A 24,566-nucleotide genomic window follows, 5' to 3' on the forward strand; every position below is an offset into this window, starting at 1 on the left:
AAAGTGATACTTTTATTATGCTTATTTTGTATCTAAGATATTGATTCTTTTAACTCAAAAGCAAATATATTATTACATATTTACCTCAAATTACATTTGTTGTTTGACAATTCATTTGTAAGAGTGTATTATGTCTTAGCATACCTTTTGAATGCATCCATTGAATGATTCACTAATGTTGATCCTTTTCTCAATCAGATCAAACTGTGGAGCACCACCTAAATATAAGTTTTGCGATAGAGATAATTGAGTGAATGCTCCAGGAGTGAGTCCCTGTGACGTTTCCAATCCAGGACTTTCATCAGGATCTGTTGTAAGACCGTATGATACGACGGTTAAAACGGCAAGACGACCTGTTCTTGAAACGCTTATGGTGTACCAGTTGTCCAGTTTTAATTCCTTTGCGTTCCTGAATATTTTAAAAATGTTAATATTATCTATTTCGAATTAAATATAGTATAAAACAATACCTGATAGTTGCTTGGCCTGTACCAAGATCAAAAGCAAACTCAGCGTGATTGTCTTTAAGATAGATAGCAAAAAAGTCTCCGATTCCATCGTTCCTATGTGCATTGTACATTATCAGTCCATTTTTGTCGGTAGGTTTCAGAGTTATCTAAAAATATTGATATAGGTTGAAAGAAGTATACAGTTGAACAGTGAAATAATTAAAAATTAAGTTCCTATGTCAAATTCTTTTACTTATATTTTATTTCGATTAATTCATTTTAAATAACATTTTATTGCTAAAAATATAAAAATGTGCAGTCCGTAACGTCTCAGACTAGTAAATCGGAGGTTACGGGTTCGAGCTCCTGCAGCGACACTCGAATTTTTATTTATAAAAAATGCGCTATTATTTTTAAAAACAGCTTCAGCTGCAGTGACATCTATTGATTACAAATTATATTACACATTTATAATCAATTCTTAGATTTTGCTTCAAGTGACGAGATTTTTTAGTATATAAAATATTTTAGTTATATATGTACTGTAATTATCTCAAATAATAGATTAACTTATAATTTAGTATACAGTTATATATTTTACTTGAAAGCTGAATAAATTATATGTTCAAATATGACCATATATTTTATAATAAAAACGCTTCAAATCAAATTAACCATCATCGCAAGGACGTTTCACATAAAATTATAAATAAATAAACATTTTAGCTTTCTATACTTCAACGTACGTCGAAGGGTTATGATGACCTAACTTTTAACGTTTGTAAACACAGTGCAAAATTGCAAACAAACGCAATTTCATAATTGACACGACAGTTTAAGCAAACGAGGGTTGCAACCACCACCATTTTGGTGTTTCGACAACATTTCGAAAGGGTTGTTTCAATGAAGCAACGACTGGTCGTTAAATTAAATGCCATTTAACACAAACACGCCGCTAGAGTGCGTAAAGCTACCGAATTTGAGATGCTTAAATATTTTATAGTGAAGTAAACAGTAGCTCTCCGAGCGTTGCTTTTGGTGAGTGATAAATTACCTGAAGTTCTAGCCACGATAAGGCGGTGTCTTTCATTCCAGGATATCGCAAAAACGACGAGCCGTTAAATCTGGGCACCTGGAAGCAAAATAAAATGCATGTTAGTATAAATCATATTGTATTGATGGCCTAATATTTGTATAAAAAAAACCATGTGGCAAAGGTCGCAAGAAATGGACAGATTTGTGTATATTTATGTGTGTTTAATAAAAAAAATATTAAATTTTTATAATATTTTATATATAATTAGCTTAATAAGTCACATATACATATACAAAATGACCTTCTAAAGAATGGTCTATTTGGACCGTTAAAAACAAAAAAAAAAAGTTTCTATCTGTCATAGTTTTCAAAAAGAGGCGTTACGATATGCCATTGAAAATTACAAAAACTCGTTAACCTCTATTTATATAATAATAATAATAATAATCATATAATTTGATTTCAATATAGGGGTGGATCTCTTTGTTTTCACACACCTGGCACGAAAAATATTTGTCTCTTTACTTCGCAAAGCTCACAGCTCAATGGAATACAAATCTCGCACCGACCTACTTATCTCTTTCTCTTATGCTTTCTCTCTTTTTCTCGGCCGATTATTTTCAACGGAATGAAATTATAAAGTTATGAGCAATTTCGCTCCCGCTCGGATCAAGGGGAGTTATTCGTCATGAGTCGCCAGCCCTTGTGCCGATGATTTAGAATTTGCGTTTGATTTTAGGCTTTGGAAGTTTTACTGGAAGTGCTGTTTTATAACTTGGAAAACGATACGGGATTTTGCACTGCATAAGTTTATAATCCTTGTTGTTTATATAGACTGATCTTTTGTTTATGTTCAGTTACGTAGTTTTGGAACAAATTGAGATAAAGAGACGCTATAAAAATAATTCATAAACATATTTATGTAAGTTGAAAAAGTCATTACTGATGATTAAATAGTCTTTCACCAATCAAATGTTTGTTAGAGTTTGAGAATATATACGCAGAGAATGGATTTTGTAATCTTATAAACGAAATTATGTTGAAAAAAGTATTAATAAATCTGTATGTGCTAATTGAGAGAAATTTTACTTTTCATGCAATATTAATTAAAACATAAAATAAATGTTAATATCGTACCGTCTCGGGCAAACACGCTTTTTAGTAACGTAGCTGCAAGCTTGCGATAAAATTATTATAGTTATAGCTGCAACTCAGTAATAAAAAGCTTTTAAGTCAAATTAACCAGTTTTATTTAAGTTTAAATGTGTGAACAGACTTTGTTTTAAGTACAATATTTTTTAATAAGCTTTTCCACATTTATTTAAATGTATACAAATTAATACACAAATATATAAGGTTATATTCAAATCCTTAATATCTATATTTGATATTGTCCCGATCTTCGTGTTAAGGGTATTTAACTTTTTTTTAAGAATACATTTTTTGCGTAACAATTAAGATTATCAGGCACAATTTGTATATGTTCCGTGAAGTTTTTCCTTTCGTAAGTGCGTCCATAGGCTTTAGGCGTCTCCGAAGCGTGTTCAACTTTGGATTTCGGACGTCAAATTAGACCAGGCATGCGAAGAGAGAAGCGGTGGCTTCTGCGGTCCTCGGTGGCCTGAAGTTGGGTCGGCCTCTTCTTGATAAACTTAGCGGGTTCTTGAAGTTCTGATGTCTTAAACTCAGAAGTAGATGTTCAAGTGCGAGTGTCAGTAGAAGTGATCATTGGTTACCGTATTTATATCCATGATAACTTCCATAGAAGAATTTGTATTTTACTCATTTCGATGTGATGGCTAATTAAAAAAGGTTGGCCGTTTAATAGTTTTATAAATATATTGTGATTGTCTGTTAAAGTAGATAACGAAAGATTCGCAGAGCGGCAATCCCAAATATAGGTGTTATCCTTTTTATTTTATTTTAATTTAGAGCGGGTACTTTGATTTAATCTTTATAAAGGTTTTTTCACGGTGGTGCTCCATTTTATCACAATAACTTATATTATTATCTGTAACATTAAAACACTGTCTTTGTATATCTAGGGCTTAGGTACGTGCCATAGAAAGTAGGGCACCAGAATTTTTTAGAAGTTTTGAGGTCAGTTATCCCTTATTCCAGATGAACAGATTGTCAGAAATGCTGTTTTTTACAAAAACTTGTGAAAAATTTATAAATAGTGTTGATATATATTATATGTATACGATTATCATTTTTATCTATAGTTTCAAATATAAAACTTTGTTTAATATTCAGGGCCCCCACATTAATATTGCTAATATCCACGGAACACCACTTTAAAAATACCTGATTTAGAGCACATATAAGTAGACACATACATATAGAAATATTTATAGGGAAATATAATATTTTTATATTGAAAATTTCGGTGATTGTTTATGAAACGTCAAAAAATTGAAAAAAAATAGTATTTTCGGCTTGTTGAACAAAGATCATTAGAAATAATTAAGGATATGAAAGTATATTTTTATGGTACACCCCCCTCCTCCTACATATTTAGGGTGGGCATTGCAGAATAAAATCAGATATATGAATATACTATGGGATGGACTTTTTTTTATCCATAAAGCGTTTTTGTCAAAACTTTGCAAATATGGAAAAAGGAATGGGAAAATGTGTCGCCTTTATTTAGATTTTATGACTCAAAATTCGTATGAACCGAAAAGTTAAGCCATAATATAGTCGATATACCATTGTTTAATCCAATACAGATGTTCCTAATGTTTTTGACAATTTTTTGAAAATATTTTGTGTTAATTTCGTTCCGAGACGTAAAGTGGTCAAGATACATTAAAGTTATCATATAATTTTTCCTATTCAACGTGTATTTATTCTACTTTATTATTTACATAAAATAAATATTTCTAGATTTTTAATAAACTTTTATATATATACATATATAACAATGGTAATTTAGGGACACCAAAATCTTTTAAGTTTATATTCATCATAAGGGTGGCGTGTTTTTTTTAATCGATACACAAGATACAAGCGGCCGTTTTGAGGGTGAACCCTAATGCAAGCGTTATTCCTTTTTAAAGAAGCAATTTTAATCCTTTATGATGTATAGCGTGTACTTTGTTACGTTAGCTGATAAAAGGTTTCCCACAGTTGTGTCGCATCTTAACGAATAAACATATTTTTATTAAATGGTTAAAACGCTTTATCAAAAGCTAAACTGGCCCTTTTTATGACTTACCAGCGTAAGTTAATCCCATCAATTGGTAATATAAGAGTGGTTTACTGAATAAATCCGACAATAAAATAACTAATAATAATATGTGTCTGTCAATACATTTTAATATTGCAATTCATTGATAGATAATATTTTTTAGTATTATATCGCGATGGGTTTTTCACATCTGTGTCACATCAAAATAAGATTAAATTTGAAGCATATTTATTGTATAAATACGTACTGTTTTATGCAATTATTTTAGCTCATACCTTAAAATGTTATTTTAAGTTTAACGCTCTTTCACGTATTATTGATCGGTATAATTTATACTCATACGGTTTTTTCGTATGTTTTTTATTATATATCGTTTCATAAAAATTCTCGAGCTTTTATGTGTATAGATATATTATATAATACAAACATGTTTTAATGTGTTAATTCAATTAATGCATCGAAGCTATATCCTTTGAGCTTTCGAGATTCGTTTTAATCCTCGCTCAGATTCGAATTTTCCAATCGGTCGCTTCGAGTGTATGCGTATATGCATACGTAATACGTGTATTCGAGCTTTCATTGCTATGGTTTCATGTTGTTTAAATTAAAAGCAATGAAAAGTGTCATACGAGAAGGATTGCCATTTGAAGCGTGAAATGACCTGTTTTCTGTACGTACTGTGTTAATTATATGCGAGCAGAATGTAATAAAAGAGCTCTAATTTCACGCTTTAAATACACATGAAAATTGAGATGTTGACTTGCTACAAATATATTAAGATGTAAAAGTAATATTTTTGATACTGCGTTTTAACCCTATTTTGCTTATCACCTGCAATTTTCCACCTAAGAGCTCTTATTGACTTTTAGATTGGTACCAATCGGCATTTTTACCTCTCAGTTCTCGCATTTGCTCTTCAATTTCTCATACACATGAGTATGTACTTTTGCCGATATTCTTCGTGAAAGGAATATGAAGTAATATATAAGGTAAAGGTTGTTGAATGTAACTGAAGGGTTATTGTGGCTTTTAATTTAAGCGTAATAAAGTTTTTTTTTTATAAAAAAAGGTTAAGCGTAGAAATTAAGAAGCTAAGATATTTTTAATGTGATTTTTTAATAATATCGTAATGGTATCAGTGGATTGTATTAAATCAAAATTGAATGTCGTCACTTTTATTAACGAATTCACACCTTTTTATTTGTCGTACGCAAGAGGTATAAATACAACTTTAATTACCCAAAAGCAACATGTTGTGTTGCTGGATTTTGCAATAACAGTATGTATTTTTACCCTCTTTTATATATGATGTCATGCAATACGTAAGCAATGGATCGAATTTCGCTCGCAGGGCTTCTCTCCTGTTCGCTCGTCCTTGAAAGTTTCGACGTTTATTACACGCCTTTAAGAATTCGTACATGTGTTGATAGACAAAAAACAACAACAACAACGTCGAAGAAAAACTTTTAATTTGCTAAGATTGAATTAAAAATGTACGCACCTGTAAATCCAAAACGTTTTGACAGTATTCGCCAGAGTATCCTAAAGGACATAGACAGCGCTTGAGACATCGACCTCCATGGAGACACCCTCGACCACAACCTCCAGCTAGGCATTCATCTGTAAAAAAATGTAAAAATATAATGTTAATTCAGGCATAAAAATATATGAAATTAAAATATATCTATCAATAGCTGTGTTATAATAACCTCAAAATTATTAAAACTTTATTTTTGTCAATAGATTTTTTTTTTAAGATATTGTATATTTTAGGTTTGAACACTTATACTAAAATGAATCATAATATATTATAATACAAGTACATTTTAAGCCTAAAAGTATTATTATGTATTAATCAAGTATTAAATAGTAAAATTTTCATTAGTGCTACAAAAAAATAATTAGTAATATTTTATTCAATGATAATTTGTGTTAATGTATTATTTTAAATCAATGATCTCCAATAGAATATCGAAGCAGGCCATTTCAGATATTTTGGGACGCAATACTAAAAGTTATTGATAGATCTCGGTTTATCATTATCTAAAAAATTCAGATAATTAAATAGTTTAATTTATAACGTATTAAACTTTTATGTAAAATACATCTCATTGCATTGTTTTTTAATATGTGCATATTATCTTGTTAAAAAAACAGGGTTCAATAATATTTTAGAGAGTTTGTATTATTTTATTAACGCTATTCATAATATAATCATTGACGGTTTTAAGATTTTCTTGAAATATTTTTGTAGATTCCACTATGCACATTTTTATCTGTTTTGGTTTTAGTTTACTAATCTTATTTTTATATCACTCCCATTTTACTTTTATATACTATACAGTATACATCGCGTAGCCAATTAAGTCCAGCCGGCAAAAATAAATAATAAAAAAGGCTCTCAAAACAGTAGCAGTTAACCGCGCAGTTAATTCTAATGCGTCCCTTGCCGGTTGAATTCAAATTTTTCGCCGTTCCGGTCTCAAATCGAAGATAACGCCATAGCGAGAGAAGTGGTCTAATTAAGTTTGGAAGAGGAAGGGCTTCATCCGACCGAGGGTGTGGGTAATAAGCGACGATCGATAATTCGCAAACGGCCGCTTTTCGGGATTAATACTACAAAATGCGCTATCTGATTAAAAATACTGATCGAGAAAAAGAGAAGAGGAGGCGATAATAATTTTCATATGCGACCGCTTTCTGCGATTGCCAAATGGACCGCGATAACGACATAACGGACGGTCAAACGCGGCCGTAACAAAGTTTAACCGCTGGCCTATTTAACCGAGATTTTGTTCTCGTATTGTAAAATTGATCGAGCGGGCGTGTTCGTTATAGTAGTCTAACGGCTGGAGTGTCGTTACAAAAAAACTAGTTAATTCAGCAGTCTAGTGTGTTAGTTTGAAAAAGTGTATCAAATACCATTCATATCATTGCTAGAAAGTGTATTTTTTACCTGTACATTTTAAAACACAATGTACAGATTACCTTAGTATATATGGCGTACACCTTTGGGTAACCATCTGAAGAGGGCCTCACTCCGTGGTGCTAGCTCTAGACTGATTTATCGGTAGATGGCGCCATTGGGGGATCACTCTGAGGTTAGCATAATATAATGCCTTCTTAAGATTAATGATTTACTCTGTAGATGCAGTTTGAAGTCTGATATTTTAAGAAGGTCTTCTCAAGAAGATGAAGGGTGGTGAGCTAAGGATAAGAGCTTGGCGAATTGCAGCAAGCTTCAGTGCCGGATTGATATGCTATATCAGTCAACGGTTAAGTGAAATCATGGCGTCAAGCAAAGAAAAAATAAAGTCCGCTCTTCTCTCTGCTTTGGTCGACGACCCAAGATCAACTGACTGGCGTGACTCTAAACGTTTACTATCCTTTACGCCTGGCACTAGAAAAAAAAGCACTTGAAAATATGTTTTTTTTTTTGATAAGCCAATGCTTGCTATTTTTTAAAAAGGCTTTAATCCTATCTTTCTAAAAAATATGTTTCCAATGAACGTTGGAAAACAGTTCTAAAAAACGTGTTTTTACACGGCGCACTCCACTAAGAGTATTTTGTATTTTTTTTCCGCAGCCACCTTTGCAGAAAAAACTGAATAGATTTTTGCTTGTGATTTTTAACTTTTTTATTCTGCTGACATGTAAGTTAAATGTGCAATTTAATGTTAATTGAATTGCAGTTTTCAAGTTTTTTTTTAATTTTCAAGTTATCTAGAAAGTGGCAAATCAATAATTCTCATTTCTTAAAAAAATTTAATAAAGCATTTTTGTTAAAAATTTATACGCTGCAATTTTTTACAGCTGCATAAAAAAGAGTGTCTTTTCTAGATGTTTGAAAATATACACGTTTTCTTAAAATATTTTAATAGAGTTTGTAAGTATTTTAAAAAATTGACCACGATTTTCTCAAATGCTCTAAGAGGCCTTATCTTTGTTTTTGTGAACTAATCGAGAAACTAAGAAAAAATCGCTCCACGTAGAAATCAGCAGATTACAAAAATGTATGGGGGCTTTCCACAGAGTTACGTTATAAAATTTGCTTGTCGGGGAATTTTATGGCGATTTTTTTTATTTATATCCCGTTCGAAATATATATATAAAAAAAATATTTGATAATAGTAACAGTTGTTATTGACAATTTTATTTACGAATTAGGTATGGCAAGAAAATCCGAAATTCTTTCGAAGTTTGACACTAAGTATTCAGTCGAATATATTGATCGATTCTAATCCTTTCTATTTGCTTTCATTATAATTATTATAAAAATTCAACATCCAATTAAGGTTTGTTTTCATAAATGATCAATAACTTCTCTGTTCATCAATAATATTTACTTTTATGTACTGTATTATTATATATTATATATTATATTTTTTTTTGAAACTTCTCTAGAGAACCGAGAAGTAAAAATGAGAATTTTTTATTTTTTAAGAAATATGTTAAGAATGCTTAAGTATTAGGAAAGCACATCGATGGCTTTCTAGCTCCACTTTTGGGTGAAAATGACTTAACAATGTCATTTCATAATTTTTATCGAAATACACGTGCCCAAAAAATTGTGCATGTGTAAATCTTCAAAATCTTTATAAAAAACATTAAACTACAAACTTAAGATATTGTTTTATTTTCTAATTTTCAAGTTTTTTTATTTAGTTTTTTGTATTTTCTGTTGTCAAATATGAAGTTATCAATTTTACATTTTAAACTATTGATATGTATTGAATTTAGCCCATATGACGAATGCTTTCATTTAATATAAGTCCACAGCAATACAATACTGTCTCTGAAATATGAGTAATTTATGGAAGTTCGGCAATTACATAATATTTTTCTTTTAATTTTTGCTTATTGACTATAATTTTTTGGTTGTTATAAATACCATAAAGATAAGAATATATTTCTCAAAATAAAATAGCTACAATTATGTAGTAGATAGTTTAGCGGTACATCAAAGAAAAATATACCTGCGTAGTTGTAATACACAAATAAGTTTTTAGAGTGGATCGTTTTCGAGTGTTTTTAAAATTAGCATTTAATTATTGTACTACAAATAAGAACGAATATATTTATTGTTTTAATATTCAGATTGAAATCTAATCAATACATATAACAAAGTTTACAATTCATCATCAAGTTGAGTTTTTGTTTTTATGGGTACTTAAAAGTTTGCAAGTTGTTTTTATTATACTCTAAAGCTTTCACAGTCAGTGTTTGTTGGCATGTTTTGGGGGAGATTATTTTCCTACGAATGTTTCACATAGCAATAAAACAATCAGAGAGTGATCTGATAATAAGCAAATATTTAAAATCAGCAGCATTTGATGCAAGACTTTTCAAGTTGTAGTAATCGATCAGATCTGATATTATAAAAGTAGAATATTTATCAATAAATTTTATTTTACTAGAATACAATAATTCATTATCTAATTTATGTTGTAATCCACAATGCAAGATTACTTATAAATCTAGTCTAAATACAAAAGCAATAATATTTTAATTAATTAAAAATTGTAAAATCAGCATTTTTGTTATTTCCATGTGACTTTTTCCTATAACTAGCGTTTGTTAACTCTTAAAAGTAAATAAACATATCATCAGAGGTATTATTAACTGATTTTTTTTAATATTTATTACCCATTAAAATATAATTTATTCTTAGTAATTCAATTCAAAAATAAATAATATAATCCTAAATAAACTGCTTTGTTTCAAGAATATTGAAACAAAAACGGTATGACGCAGAATAGTGCTGTCTAAATTTGGTCACCCGACCTTTTTATAACCTTCATATGTAACTTGAACTGGCCATAAACCGTTTATTTTCAACCAACACAAGAGAGTGAAGCATTAACTGTAAACGTGTTTGACACTTTATACACCGTATGAACAGTTAGAGAGCATTCTAATCGGCTTAAGGTATTTTTTTAAAGTTGTACATATATTTTTATTATTATAAGTATCACGTTTATTATTAGCTATCGTGAAGTATAATGTTAATAATATTTCAGTAATACGTTGTATAATTAATAGTTTGATTAATATTTGGGGTTGAAATTCATCTAAATATGATATAATATTTAATAAACGCTTCGATACATTCCACGGATAGTTTCAAATCGTTGATTTATTATAGAAAGTGCTGAAATTATTGTTATTGAATTGAATACGCAGTATTGTCGATATGCTTTATTACAAAACAAAAAATGTATTTGTCTTGTAAGTAACAATACGCAAAGGTATTACGAATAATATTTCTCTATATGTGAAGATACATAACAAAAAATAATTTTCTTGAATATACAACATTGTTATGATGCTATTTATATATGTATATTATGTACTACGTTATATATAAAATCATACCATCGTTTTTATTTTATGAATATATTAAATAAATTTTATGTATTCCATATATTTATTTTGATATACACATATAAATAATAAAATAATCACGTGCCTGAGTGGAGTTTAAAAAAATTCAAAGTTAATTTTTGATAATTGCCTATTATAAAACACGGTAGCGAAGTTTACAAATTTGCGAAAAGAGAAAGCTTCTCCGGGAAAACCACCAAAGGCGGTGGTTTTCGTGGGAATAATTTTTCAAAATATTTGCCACCGAGTGTTTTGGAATCGGATAAAAAAAATGGTACTGTCTGAGTGAAAAATTAACAAGAGAGAAGAGGAAAACTTGAAGATAAACGAGCCGGGCCGTTCTAATTGATCGATCGTATTCCAATGCGGTGGAGTTTTTATGCAACCTTTTGCGATCTTTTTTATAAAAATTTACTTTAATAAAATGTAGTCGAAATATATTCGAATTTCATATATTATTTATAATGAAAATATGTATATAACTGGATATAAATAAATATAAGCTCAAAAAATTCTATGAATATTTATAATTTTCTGAAAATTTGAATTAGTTCATGTAACAGCAGATATTATTTATGATGTTTTTGATTTACGACTTTTCTTTCAATGAACAATTTTTACACAAGTGTTTTACTAAGATAGTCGTAAAAATATCAATTCGGAATTTACGAGTTAAACGTTTGTAACAGAACAGTAAAATTATGGTTTAAATATCCGTGAAAAACCTTCTGATGATGATGATGAAAACTGTTTAAAACACTGTTAAAGCTATTTCAAAAAAGACTGTTCAGACACTCGCATTTTTTCCTGAAACTGTATGTTATAAGATAAGTCATAACAACTGAACAAATGGGTACCGCAAGAACTAACCGAAAGGTGAAAACAGCAACGCTTAGAAGCCCGTTTTTCACTGCCTCTCAGAAACAATAAAAAAATCATTCTTAGAGATAATTAGTATTTGTTATAAGAAATAGATTTTCTATGATAATCATAATAGTTTAGGTCGATAGTTAGACAGTAAAAAAGTTGTAAAACATGCTTAAAAACCGAGTTTAAACCCTAAAATAATCATAATAATAGTATGGTGGTATGACAATTAAAACCATACATAGAATATAAAACTTCATAGTTCACAAATTACTGTTGCAAAATAAAACAAATTAAGAATAAAAGTTTTGCCTCATTCCTAATATTTATCTGATCTTTCTCTTAAAGACCTTTTTTAAACATTTACATTTATTTCTCTGAAAATGGAGCATATTTTAAATAATTAAATTCATTTACTAAAAAAACTCAGCTCATATTAGTAAGGATTATTTTTTTCATTGTGCTATGATCATCTAACTTTTTTCTGTTTTTGCAATGTAAATAAATACTAAATAATTATGTTTATAGCATAGAAAAATTCCTTCGCTTATCATTGCATGATATGGTAAGTCATTTTCACTTTTTTAGGAAATATATTGTTTTATAATACAATAGCAAAGACATAAAAGGGTCATTTTATTTATATTTCTGAATCAGTTAGATGTGCAGATGTATTTAAGAATTGCATTTAATTAATAACTTTATTTATTGTTAATCTTTCATAGTAACATAACATACAATAGAGTAACTATTGTATATAGGGTCACCCCACAAATTTGAACAAGAGGATTGGAAGCTTGGCTTATAATTGTAAACTATTGTATTACAGATTTCAATTTTGGGGTTTATAATTATGCCAGAGATATACAGAATACTTAAAACTTGTCCAAAATAAATATTATATTACATTTTAAATAATATAAATATACTAATTATGCAAACAATACAAATTATTTTATAAGAGAAGACTTTTGACGCATGAAAAATATTCGAAGCGCAGCTGCAACACTGAAAGTTTATATGAAATCATCTAAAAAATTATTAGGATTTATGTATATAATATAAAAACATATAGATTTATTATTATATATGGTATATTTGCATATATAATGAAAAGTGAGCCTATTAATAGGGATTAAAATAAAAAATGGAATTTTAAATACCGGTATTACTGAGAGAAAAACAGTAAATATCGGTATTATTGGTATTAACATGATAATTCATATTTTAATTAATTGATCGAATACATAATCCGAGTATCGCTTGCATAATTCACTTTAATTTTAGCAAAGCATTCGAATACCCCAGAAACTATTGTTTCGTTAGAATAAATATTCTAATTACAAATTATTTTAGTAAAAACACACATAATTCAAAAAATTATTTTCAAAAATACATGCGCCAAATCTTTTCAATTTGGAAAAATAAATATAGGACAATATCGTTTTTGAAAAATTATCGTCTTTAATCGACCGCATCTGGATGCCTTCTAAATTTTTATACCAGGGGCTTGAGAACCACTTAGCAATTTACTTCAATAAAATATATTACTCATTATTATTTGTCAGTTACGATTATCCGAAAGAACGTTGTTTATTAATATTATTTTATTTTAATTATCGCTCCTCTAATATTCATTTTCGAAAGATTTATCTCTCAAATACTTGTTTATTTCTACTCGTGTTAAAAGTAACATTAATTAAATTTGAGTTGCAAATGTATATGTAAATAATATAGAATAAAAAATACTGCAAAACCTTTTTAGTCCCAGACAATTTGGCCTAACATATGCGGAATTTATTTTTGAAAAATCCATTGATTTGCATTTTTTGAATTAATTATGTTGTACTTTAAAAAATTTTTTTTCTATACTCTGAATGATGTAAGGTAATAAAAATCAATAATATTTAGTTGTATCAACAATAAAAAAAATATTTTTTATATTTATGTACTTAAAAAAATATTTAAATCAAGTTTGATATATTAAATACTCGTCAGCCCACTTTAATTAATATACCGTTAAGTACAATCTATCTTTAGTTGGTAACAGAAAAAAATAACATTGCATTATTTTCAAATAAAATAGGTTTTTAAAGGTCAATTTTTTCCCTAACACCGGTATTAATGATATTGGTACTACCGGTATTGCAATCCTTACATATGAGTTACACGCCTATTCATGTATAAGTACCAATCGAGTGCAGACGTACCTTACATTTTCCCGAGGGTCTCTAAGATAAATTATAAGCGTTGTAACTTTTTTCGCGCCACCCTTAATAATAAAATAAATCCGTCAGTGCCGCATTTCATTCAATATATATTTGGCGTGAGCTTACTGGAGAATACTAAATAATTGATCGTAAATTGAACCTTTTTTCATATACTACACATACATACATATAACGAAAAGTGTCGCGTAACCGCACCTGTCCATGTATTCTTAATTTTTTTCGCAACCCTTGTGCTCAGGTTTATCCCCGGCGGGGACTCGCTAAATAATTTATCTGGCAACGAAGGAAAGTCCGGGGAAATATCACTTATTGTTACTGCCGCACGTTATTTCGGGTTCGGTCCGATCGGATGGACCCCTGGGCCGCAATCCGACCCGGGCGAAACAATAATGAGATAGTGAGGGATGCAATCGTGGAGTAAACAGAATGTGAATGTATTTGTATGGTTACGTTTGTACTGATTTTTTAAAATGATTGGCTACTATGTGTTTGGAAAGAGAGATCAGTGATGAAACATATCGCACGATGGGGTCAAATAACCCAAATTTTAGAACCTTTAAATTAAAACTGATTTATTCAATCAATCACGATGTTCCTTTATGAGATTTTAAATATATAAAAAAAATAATTAGTGACGATCGTTAAAATTAAAGTTATATAAATGTAGCGAATCATACATAACACGAGTCAAGAGAGCACATCTAAAGTCTTTCGAACTGTGTACATGGACCTAGCAGCTATTTAGAAAAACGCCCCATTCATACCACCTTTATAAACACACTTGACTCCACTACACGACGTTCGGACTACTACTTTGCTACACACGATTTCATTAATCACAGATGCTTCGCCTTCTGCTTAAGCAATTACCTTCAGAACACGCACCAAAGATCTTCCATCGAATCAGTACTCAATGCAACCGAAGACGTACTATCGAAACTACTGCATAAAAAAACTCTTTTAATAAATTTATGTATGATATTAATAATTTATTTCCATAATGTTATTATAATTAATCCTATTGAATTGTGTATCATATTCTTTGAGAATAAAAAAACGCAAGCAGAGAATTCACTTTATCACTTTAACCTTACTGAAACGCAATTAGCTTGTGCAAAAGTAAATAGCCAGAAAAATAGTTTACCAGTTCTTAAATTAAAATGTGGTTAATCAATAAGAAAAGAGAAATTATAATAACTATTTTAGTAAATAGTAATTTGTTATATAATATAATATGAATAGCTTACAAGGATTACGAATAATTCTCTGAAATAACAAAGGGAAAAAAAGCGACACAATTAACAATATTATGGCGTGGAGCACTTATATTACTCTTACTTAAGCATTGAGCATTAAGAAATAAAGAGTTTTTCTTATAGTAATAAACAAAAGAGCAGTTATACACATCCGCTCTAATGTCCATTAAAAAAAACAGACCATTGCTTTCTGAATCAAATGGACAGATTATATATTGACAAAATAAATTGTCACAAATTTCATGAAAGACGAAGCTTAAAAACCACTAGATATATGTATATAAACTATACTTTATTTGCGTTAACACGTTTAGTTCTAAGGGTATCCATTTCATTATTGTTCATAATTGAGAAAAAGGTGCCAAGTTTACGCCTCTACTTACGCTCTAAAACGATCTAATGATAAATATAAATAAGGGTAATAATTAGTATATTGAACGTACAAATATCCATATCGTGTGTTTTAGAGTTAATAGTAAGGACGTAAACCTAAACTTGCCATCTCTTTCTCAATTATGAATAATGATGAAATGGATAGCTATCGAACTGACTGTGTTAACGCAAATAGAGTATAGAAAAAATTACGAACATTATGTATATCAAGTAATACGTCTATCTTTATTATTATAATTTATACTAAAACGATTTATAGTTTGTTTTGGTAACCATAAAAAATATAAATATAAATTGATATGTATAAAAAATGATTGTTTTTAGGCTAGTCTAAATTCAATCAAACTAAATCTGATAATTTATAGTGCAAACCTTAAACTGCCTTAATGGTAAAACAAATTAAAAGCATGAAGAAGCACAACATTTAAAAGAAAATAGCCCATTCTTTTAATTTACATATTGTTATAAAACATGAAAAGCGATTTAATCTATAAAAAACTAATATATGTTATCTTCTGAATAAAGATATTCACAGAAAATCTCTTATAAGCATAAAGTACCAGTCATACTTATTACATGTACAATATAAATAGTGTGAAAACATAACAAAATGCTTGTAATGTGTCTGTACTACATTAAAAGTAAGTTATTGATACTAAAGTTCTAGTGGACATTATATTGTGAAAAACACACAGGCCGAAGCAACCTATGCTTTCAAAGTCCTTAGAAGTGAAAAGGTTCATATGACAGGACCCCAACAAAAATAATCTATAGGGGATGATATCCTAGCGATATTGCGAAGGCTAGGTCATGCCTAGGTGGGCGCTGATTTAGTACCTCCTGATGGTACTAAGGGCGCGAGGCTTTTATGGCTCCGAAAGCCCCACTAATTAACAACCGACGGATCATTATCCGGTGCAGTGGTTTCCTTTCATTCTTCTTCCGGAAGACGAAGAAAGCGAAAGATATATTGGGCGAGGGTTGAAAAACTTTTATGTCCTCGAGGGGGTTGTGCCCGTGCCCAGGAATTGCTTCGTAAATTGCTCGTGTCGTGCTGATTCTTCGGTTTCAACGACGAAAATATATGTACATATATTATATTTATTAATTAAATAATATGAAAAGGACATTTCCCAATTTGTAAGAGGGTTATAATGGTATTATATATTGTTTCCGAAACGTTGACACAGTTACATAGAATACGTAATTATATTCTTGAGTTTTATATATAATATAACATATTGATTTTAGCAATGATATTATATTTATATTTTTTTAATTACATACTTGATTTTAAAATATTATAAGGCATGTTATTATTATTATTTTTATTAAATAAATAAATATACATATACTTTAATAATATATTAATCAAGTTATATCATTTTTGTAGCTGAAATCATATTGTTCAGATTATATAAAATTTGTTATTATATATATAATATATAACAATATTTTACTAAGAATTTTTATTAATTATTATTTTATAAAAATCTCTCCTTGCCACTATAGCTTTTAGACAAAAACATAAAAAGCTTTATAGGATGTTGAGTAAATAAATAAATTAATAAGCTTTTTTTCATTCTGGTTTTAATTAAGCGCATAACATTAACAAGTGTTTGTACAATAAATTATATTGTGAGGGTTTTTATTATTATATGTATTGTGAAACAGTATTGTTTAACTTATTTTCATACATGTATATGTATATATAATACATTGTAATTAAATTAAAAAATTAACACCTTTTTGGAAAATTACTTTATCTATAATATCAACAAGAAATGTTTGAATTTGTGGGTATATGTTCTTTTTAAATATTTTTAGTAAAATAATAATCCAAGAGTGGTTGTAAAATACATATAAAAAAGTATCCCATTATTATAGAAAATAACGACAAGAATACTGATCTCTCTAGATTAAACTTATAAATAAAATTATAATTAAACTTTTTATTTTATTTGACATACAGTAGTAAACTTGATATCTAACCATTAGCAGAATTCCGTGTACTTATTATTTTTTAAATTACTTTTTATGCTGCATATATACTGTATTATGCATATTGCCAATATTTGGATAATTCCTTTTTGCCCAAAGACATAAATAGATCCACTTTTATTGCCTGAATTTAAAAATGCTTTTTTCCAACACTCTCAATAATGAGCGTTTTAGATAAAGGCAAGTCTGTATATTTTTTTCACTCGGTTCATTAATCTTAAGAGATACATATATACTTATATTACTTTTCCTCTTGTTTAATCAAGTTTCCCATCACACAAACTTTTCCTTTTCTCATCTTTAAAACTAATTAATTAATTGGCTTTAAAGGTGAACTTATATAATTGTATTTTTATAGAGTGCATAATTTTCACTTTTTCAAACACATTGTTAATGTATCTATCTTTAATCTCTCCCCAGTTCAAGAATATCGAAGAAAAAAAACAAACAGATATTTTATATCGCGATAAACCAAAATGTGTCCGTAACGAAAAAGAGTGATTTTTATATATGTCGCTCCTCAATTTGTATTATGTGCCGAAACTAGATGGAAATATTCAAAGAATCAAAGCAAAAAGAAAATAAGGGACTGATCCGAACCGATACCCTTCGTGTTTTATTTAGCAGCATACGTGCAAAAACGCCAGGGTCCGAACATATATCAGGGAGACCTCTGCGGGTTAAAATCTTCGGACTTCTCTCTTTGTCGCTTTCGATGATAGGCTTTTATGGCGCATTTCCCGCGACACCCCCTGTCTTCTGGGAGTCTTCCTTTTATTTTCCTTCAGACACATGGACGCACATCTCTGCTTGACAAAAGGGCGAATCGACTGAGGACGATTTTGCATGCACGCAAGGGCTGCTTGACTTATACTTTTATTGACTCCTATCTCTTGCCAGAGAGGAGAAAGAAAAGTTTTGTGCGATATGTGGCGTAATAAGCAAAGATATGCAATATTAAATTTTACATGATAAATTTGTAAAATGTGACTGTAAATGCATCTTAAGACGAACGGTAATGGTCCCAAAGAAACTGCTCATTTTAAACTTATAAATTTTTTTATGTTCTTAAAAGTTAACCACTTTGCAGACATTGATTCGAATAAGAGGGACAGATGTTCGACTCACATGAAGAGAGGTTTTTTGATAAATTTGACGCTGCCAAATAAGTCGGTTTACTATTTACTCAAAACCTTCTTTTCGTCTTCGTCTTTGTTTAAATACCCAATTACTTTAATGGTTTAAGTTATTTTTTCTGGTTTAAATGCTATGTATATCATTTTTTTATTCTAAAAAGTACTGCATCATATTTAAATATAACTGAAGACATTTTAAGCAACCAAGAGATTTTACATTAGTAAAAATTAATCAAGGAGTCGAAAATCATTAGATTTGTTTAGTTGCAACGTCGTTATAATCGAACTGTTAGAATTCAAAAAGGCGAGACCTTCCGAGAAGGAAACATACCAAAGCACCCTTTTGGATTGCATCCTTTCTTATTCAGAAACGTATACGAACGTGAAAGGCGGACACTGTCGCTTGAATTTACAACGTATTTAATACTTTAAGAAAATACTATTCCTCTACAAGCTTTGTATAAATAATTTAATTTGATTTCATCAAAATAAAGTTTATATTGATTGGTGCTGCCCTAGTGGTCACTAGTTTAGTTTTGTGTAAAAGGTAAATTTATTTGTACTATATCATAATTGTAATTTAATTCCAGATATTTAATGCACGAGTAGCCATCCAATTACTTAGGTAAATTGGGTTTAACTCTGTATTTTGGACTTTGTAGCTAGATCGAGATTTACGCGAAGCCGCTGCTTCCTTGATTTCAGCTTCGCATGTGCTTATCTAATCTGTATGAATCATCAGCATAACATATTGCATTTAAAAAGCAAATAAAATAATGATATATGTTGATTTATTACGCTTTTAACACGTATTATCACCGTCGGGTAAGCTCAATAGGTCAAGTACTAATAGTTTTCACATGGAAATTTAGAAAATTTACGATAATTATGTTTTGTAGCTAACAAAATATATTGGCTATTTACTTTAGTCACTTTATATCAAAGGTGAAACCATTTAAAAAAATACCTGAAGGCCGTACATTATAGACTATCTTATTTCAAATTTTACTTCAATAACCTCCGAATAAAAAGATAATGTCGGAAAATAAAATTAATTTATTAAATTTAATTTGCGAACTTTTACGCCCTTCTTATATAAAAAATGCAATACAAATTGTTGAAGCGAATAAAAAATATCGTATTCAAAGAAAAATTCATGGTTGATTTTCCGTTTCTTTTCTGCCTTGCAAAGTTTACAGCAAACACATTACTTCTTGCCATATCGAATAGCATAAAGGCGACTTACGTATAACGGCGAAAAGCAAATAATCGTCGAAGGGCTAAACCCCATTCGGTGTTTCGTATAAATGGACTTAGGGGAAGTAAGGTGCCGCCGTTTTGAGTAGATCAAACGCAGAAAATACTTTTGCGCATGCCTATGCATGTACCGCCCTATACACATATAAGTCTTTTTGATCGAACCGAAACCTTTTACCTTATGTATACCGTAGCAAAGTTCCGCCGAGACCCTAATTACTTCAACAGGTAAGCGACAAACAAAACTATACTACGGGCGAAACATAGAACAGAGCGAGAGTCCGATCAATATTCAACAGACGCCAGACGAAAAAACAAGACAACAAAGAAAGCAAACGACGAATCGTTGATATTATAGTAATAAAATGGATGTTTTATTGAGTTATGTATATGTATGTATTGATTATATCCACATAAATACAATAGATAAAGAGGCATTCTTGAAATTTATCGATTTAGTTGCTACTAACGGCAGCGCATAAATAAAGTAATACCTGTACGAGCTTCTTGGAATTATTAAAGGTAATTTAAATTATTAAAGCAAAAGTTGTGATGGTTTGAGGCGTTGTTTAAAAGTTTTGAGTTTTGTACGAAATCTTGCGCGTGTAATATTAATATTTGGAATAGATATATAAGAAGTCAAGCGAGAGTCGTATATTAAAATATAATGTTCAGAAATTCTACAATACTTTATTTTATTTTTATAAATTTTACTGAATATAGATATTACAGCAGACGGTTTTTTTAGTTAAAGTTTAAGATTGTAATTGCAATTTGTATTTTTTTATAAAAAATATTTATTGTAGGATCTTAATAATATGAACGTTCGAATCAGGGCCCTGGGAAAACAATGATTCCAGATCTCATGACAAAAATGGCATTTTATATATTTTTAAACATCGTAATGTAATTTCCTAAATATTAATAGGTATGAGTTATCCCTTTATATGCTACAAATAAATATAAAAATTAGCTACCGTTGCGATTTATTTTCTGAGATCATATTTTATGCGATATATTTTAATTAGGTATTAAAAAATCTCAGATTATTAATCGTGTTTTTTTGCTGCTCAGTGCTGTCATATATTAAACTTTCAGTCCAGGTCAAAAGAAATAAAATCATGCCGTCGCAGTAAAAACGCTCGATTATGAAGCGTTTATATTAAGACTTTCTATAACAATATTACGAGTGAGAATCAAATAAAGCACATCTAAACTAGCAAATCTTTTGACCAATAAGAGAACCCAAAATCCAATATCCTTTCTCAGAAATAAAAAATTCACGTCAAAAGCAATAAAATCGTGCCGTCGCCGTCACAGTGGTAATTTTTTTCGTTTTAAAAGCTAGCTAACAAGTATCTATTCAATAATTTCTCCTACAAATTATGCTCTATTAAGAATTTTAAGCTGGAATTTCTCGAGAACAGAATGATTGTTCACAATATCTTTTAGTAGCTTAAAAATATGCTTGGCGAGAACAATGGTGTAAGTCCATAAAAAATCTTGACAATGATTGTAAATATATATATGTGAAGAGTTCATTTAAATAACTTGGCTGGCTCAGATAGCACTGCAATGGATTTATAACTTTAAAAATATCATATTTTTATGAATCAGAGTGATTTTTGTGATTTCCACAGATATGCAAACAATGATTTTTTGAGAGAGAAAATATTCACTTTAAAGGAGCAGTGGGGCTAATACAACTTTTCTAAATTAAATCAGGAACCATGTTTGTTACTAAAGAGAAAATTGGCTTCAATTTAAATAATTGTATCATGTATCAATATTGCCACTGTAATTAAAAAATATATAGTTACTTTAAGAACAACTTGCATATTGTGCTGATAAGCTATATTTTTAATAATAAATATGTGTCGCGTGTATAATTCGAAAAATGTTATAAATTAATAAATAGGTTCATGTTATCGAAAAACCGTTGGTAAAAAATTAAGTTAAAAATTACATAAAAATTAATTTAAAATTCCACAACTACCTACATAAAACCCGACCGCGAGAATTTATTGAAATTTTCGCGCACACACATCATGAAATTACAATACAAATTTTCTTCGTGATAAACATTTTTTCAACCCCATAAACCGTATACACTAAATCAAACCGAAACGTCGCCCTTGAACCACGCAACAGCGGCATTATTTCGCGTTCAGTCATAAAAGTCACATAAACAATATAATACGACTATTTCATTTCGTTTAACGGGTACATTATTAAAATTCGAGCGGAAAATAAAAACAGTCAAACACGTTGAATCGCGGAAATTAACAATACAAAAATCTCATGTTTTACAAACACAATAAAGTAGATGGAATAGTGATTTTAATTAATATGGCGCAACAGCATAATAAAGTTTTTCAAGCGTAATCCTCTTTCTCATCAATCGATATGGAACTAATTAAATATTTCATATAGACTCTTTGAATACGCCGAAAACCGAGAGGCAACGATTAATAAGTTGCGAAAATCCCACTCGGAGTATTTTAATTAAGCGAACCGAGAAGGAAAGCTTTGCTTTTTTTATTATCGTATAATACCAAAGAACACGCCAACAACATCCACGAGTAGAAAAATTTCATGTTGTATAAAAAGGTAAAGGTCAAGCTGTTGATGCTTAGTTTACAAACTCAAAAATATTTTTTTCTTGGAAGTGTAGCAGAACGTAAAGTTTAAATAAATAACACCAAAAAATAATTTAATTAACGTTAAATTTATATGTATGTATTTGTGAGATAATATTACAAGCGACATTAAAATATCTTTAAAGTATATCTAGTCAATTTGAAGCTTAATTTTAATATCTTGAAAATTACGCAAAGAAATCATGCACTTATATGATATATGCGGCGTATGCATATGACGTAAAATGACAGGCGGTTATTTTAGACATGCTTAATTAATTTCCTAATTAATTTTGCCGTCAGAAAAAATATTTAAAATAATAAAACATAAACATTATATAATTTACGTCATTGGAATTGACAGGTTTCAACCTTTGACTTTTAGCTTAATTAAAAGGTATACAAATGGTTTTAATCGAAGTAGTTAAATACACTTTATAATCTATTATTGTAAATAAAGAAATTATTCGCCATAAGAGTTATGCAATATATATTTTCTTTATAGTCTAGAATTATTTATATTGCTTATCTGATAAAATGAAGCGCCTCTACTAAATAACGAGATGGTCCCTCACGCGCTCCGGTCTAAATTCCTTTAGGACATAAAGAACGACTGCGATTTCGTTTCTTGAATACCTTAATTCGGGATTTGCAAAACATGAACGAAATACATGATATGCCCTATTTTTTTCGGTACGGCATTATCCTCGAATGTCAGCGCATGGCATTTTTGCACGAGTGCGATAGCGTATAGATGACCTTTAAGAAAAGCAAAGAAACCGTCTGGAAATATATAAAATACAAAAAAATATGTGCTGTTTTTTATATAAAGGTGTATTTTGAAACAAAACCTCAATTCACGAACCTTAAAAAAATATTATTTCTTTAAATGGCTACGCTGACGAAAAAGGATATGGTAAAAAGCTGATCTCGCTAAAGTTGCATTTGCCATATAAAAAAACGATTTTTCGTGCGTCATAATTTTAGAGTTTCAAAAAACCGGTTTTAATCGTGCATTCGGGTAAATGTTGTTTATTTTTGATATAAGATTCAGTTAAAAAAAATTGTTCAACAATTTAAATCATGCTCGCGAACAGTTTATGTATTTGTCTTATTGTACTGAGTATTTTTTTATGAAGTCATTTATTACAGATAAATAAAAATAATTATTGAGTATAAAATATCAATTATTATGTCGTTTCTGATTTTTACTATATTGTTAAAATTAAATATTTCTGTAGTACTTAAATAATATGCATAATAAATCAGAATATAGATTTTTAATCAATATTGACATATTTTTGTAAGGCAGTGTATATATATTTTCATTGAATACGTTTTCAATAGCTTTTGAGGGAAAGTTGTTTTTTAAATCATTATTTTTCCGTATTAAAGTGATTTTCTGTGTTGCTTTTCCAGCAAACGAAAAATTACAAACATCGCACAATAGCGTGAAAAGAATAAAGGAAGAAAAACAATTCACCTATAATAAACGTCTACCGAGGAGATAATGACGCGATTTAAAGGTCACTGAGGCTTTACGGGAATTTTACAGATTACTTTTATTTTCGCTTAACCTATACGACCTGAATGAAGCTGAAATATATAGTAATAATCTAAAAATAGTATATTTGATATGATCTTGGGCATATAAAAATTAATAATATATTTATAAACGGTTAATGTATACATAATCAGTTTAGGACTATTATAATACTCGTAGT

General features: G+C 29.5%; 1 protein-coding gene across 1 annotated transcript in view; it reads right to left on the reverse strand.

The window, feature by feature from the left end:
• SP2353 (EGF like, fibronectin type III and laminin G domains protein pikachurin) overlaps positions 1-24,566 on the reverse strand; it is a 185,904-nt gene that overhangs the window by 4,630 nt on the left and 156,708 nt on the right. The window contains exons 9-12 of the mRNA XM_088188915.1: positions 6,180-6,298; positions 1,504-1,581; positions 471-616; positions 145-409 (exon numbers count right to left, since the gene is read on the reverse strand). Coding sequence (XP_088045041.1) covers positions 145-409; positions 471-616; positions 1,504-1,581; positions 6,180-6,298 — 608 coding nt within the window. The remainder of the gene's footprint in view (positions 1-144; positions 410-470; positions 617-1,503; positions 1,582-6,179; positions 6,299-24,566) is intronic.

The sequence above is a fragment of the Plectrocnemia conspersa genome, unplaced genomic scaffold (genome assembly GCF_051122295.1).
Source record: "Plectrocnemia conspersa isolate PC_06_02 unplaced genomic scaffold, ASM5112229v1 ptg000007l, whole genome shotgun sequence".
Taxonomy (NCBI): Eukaryota; Metazoa; Arthropoda; class Insecta; order Trichoptera; family Polycentropodidae; genus Plectrocnemia; species Plectrocnemia conspersa.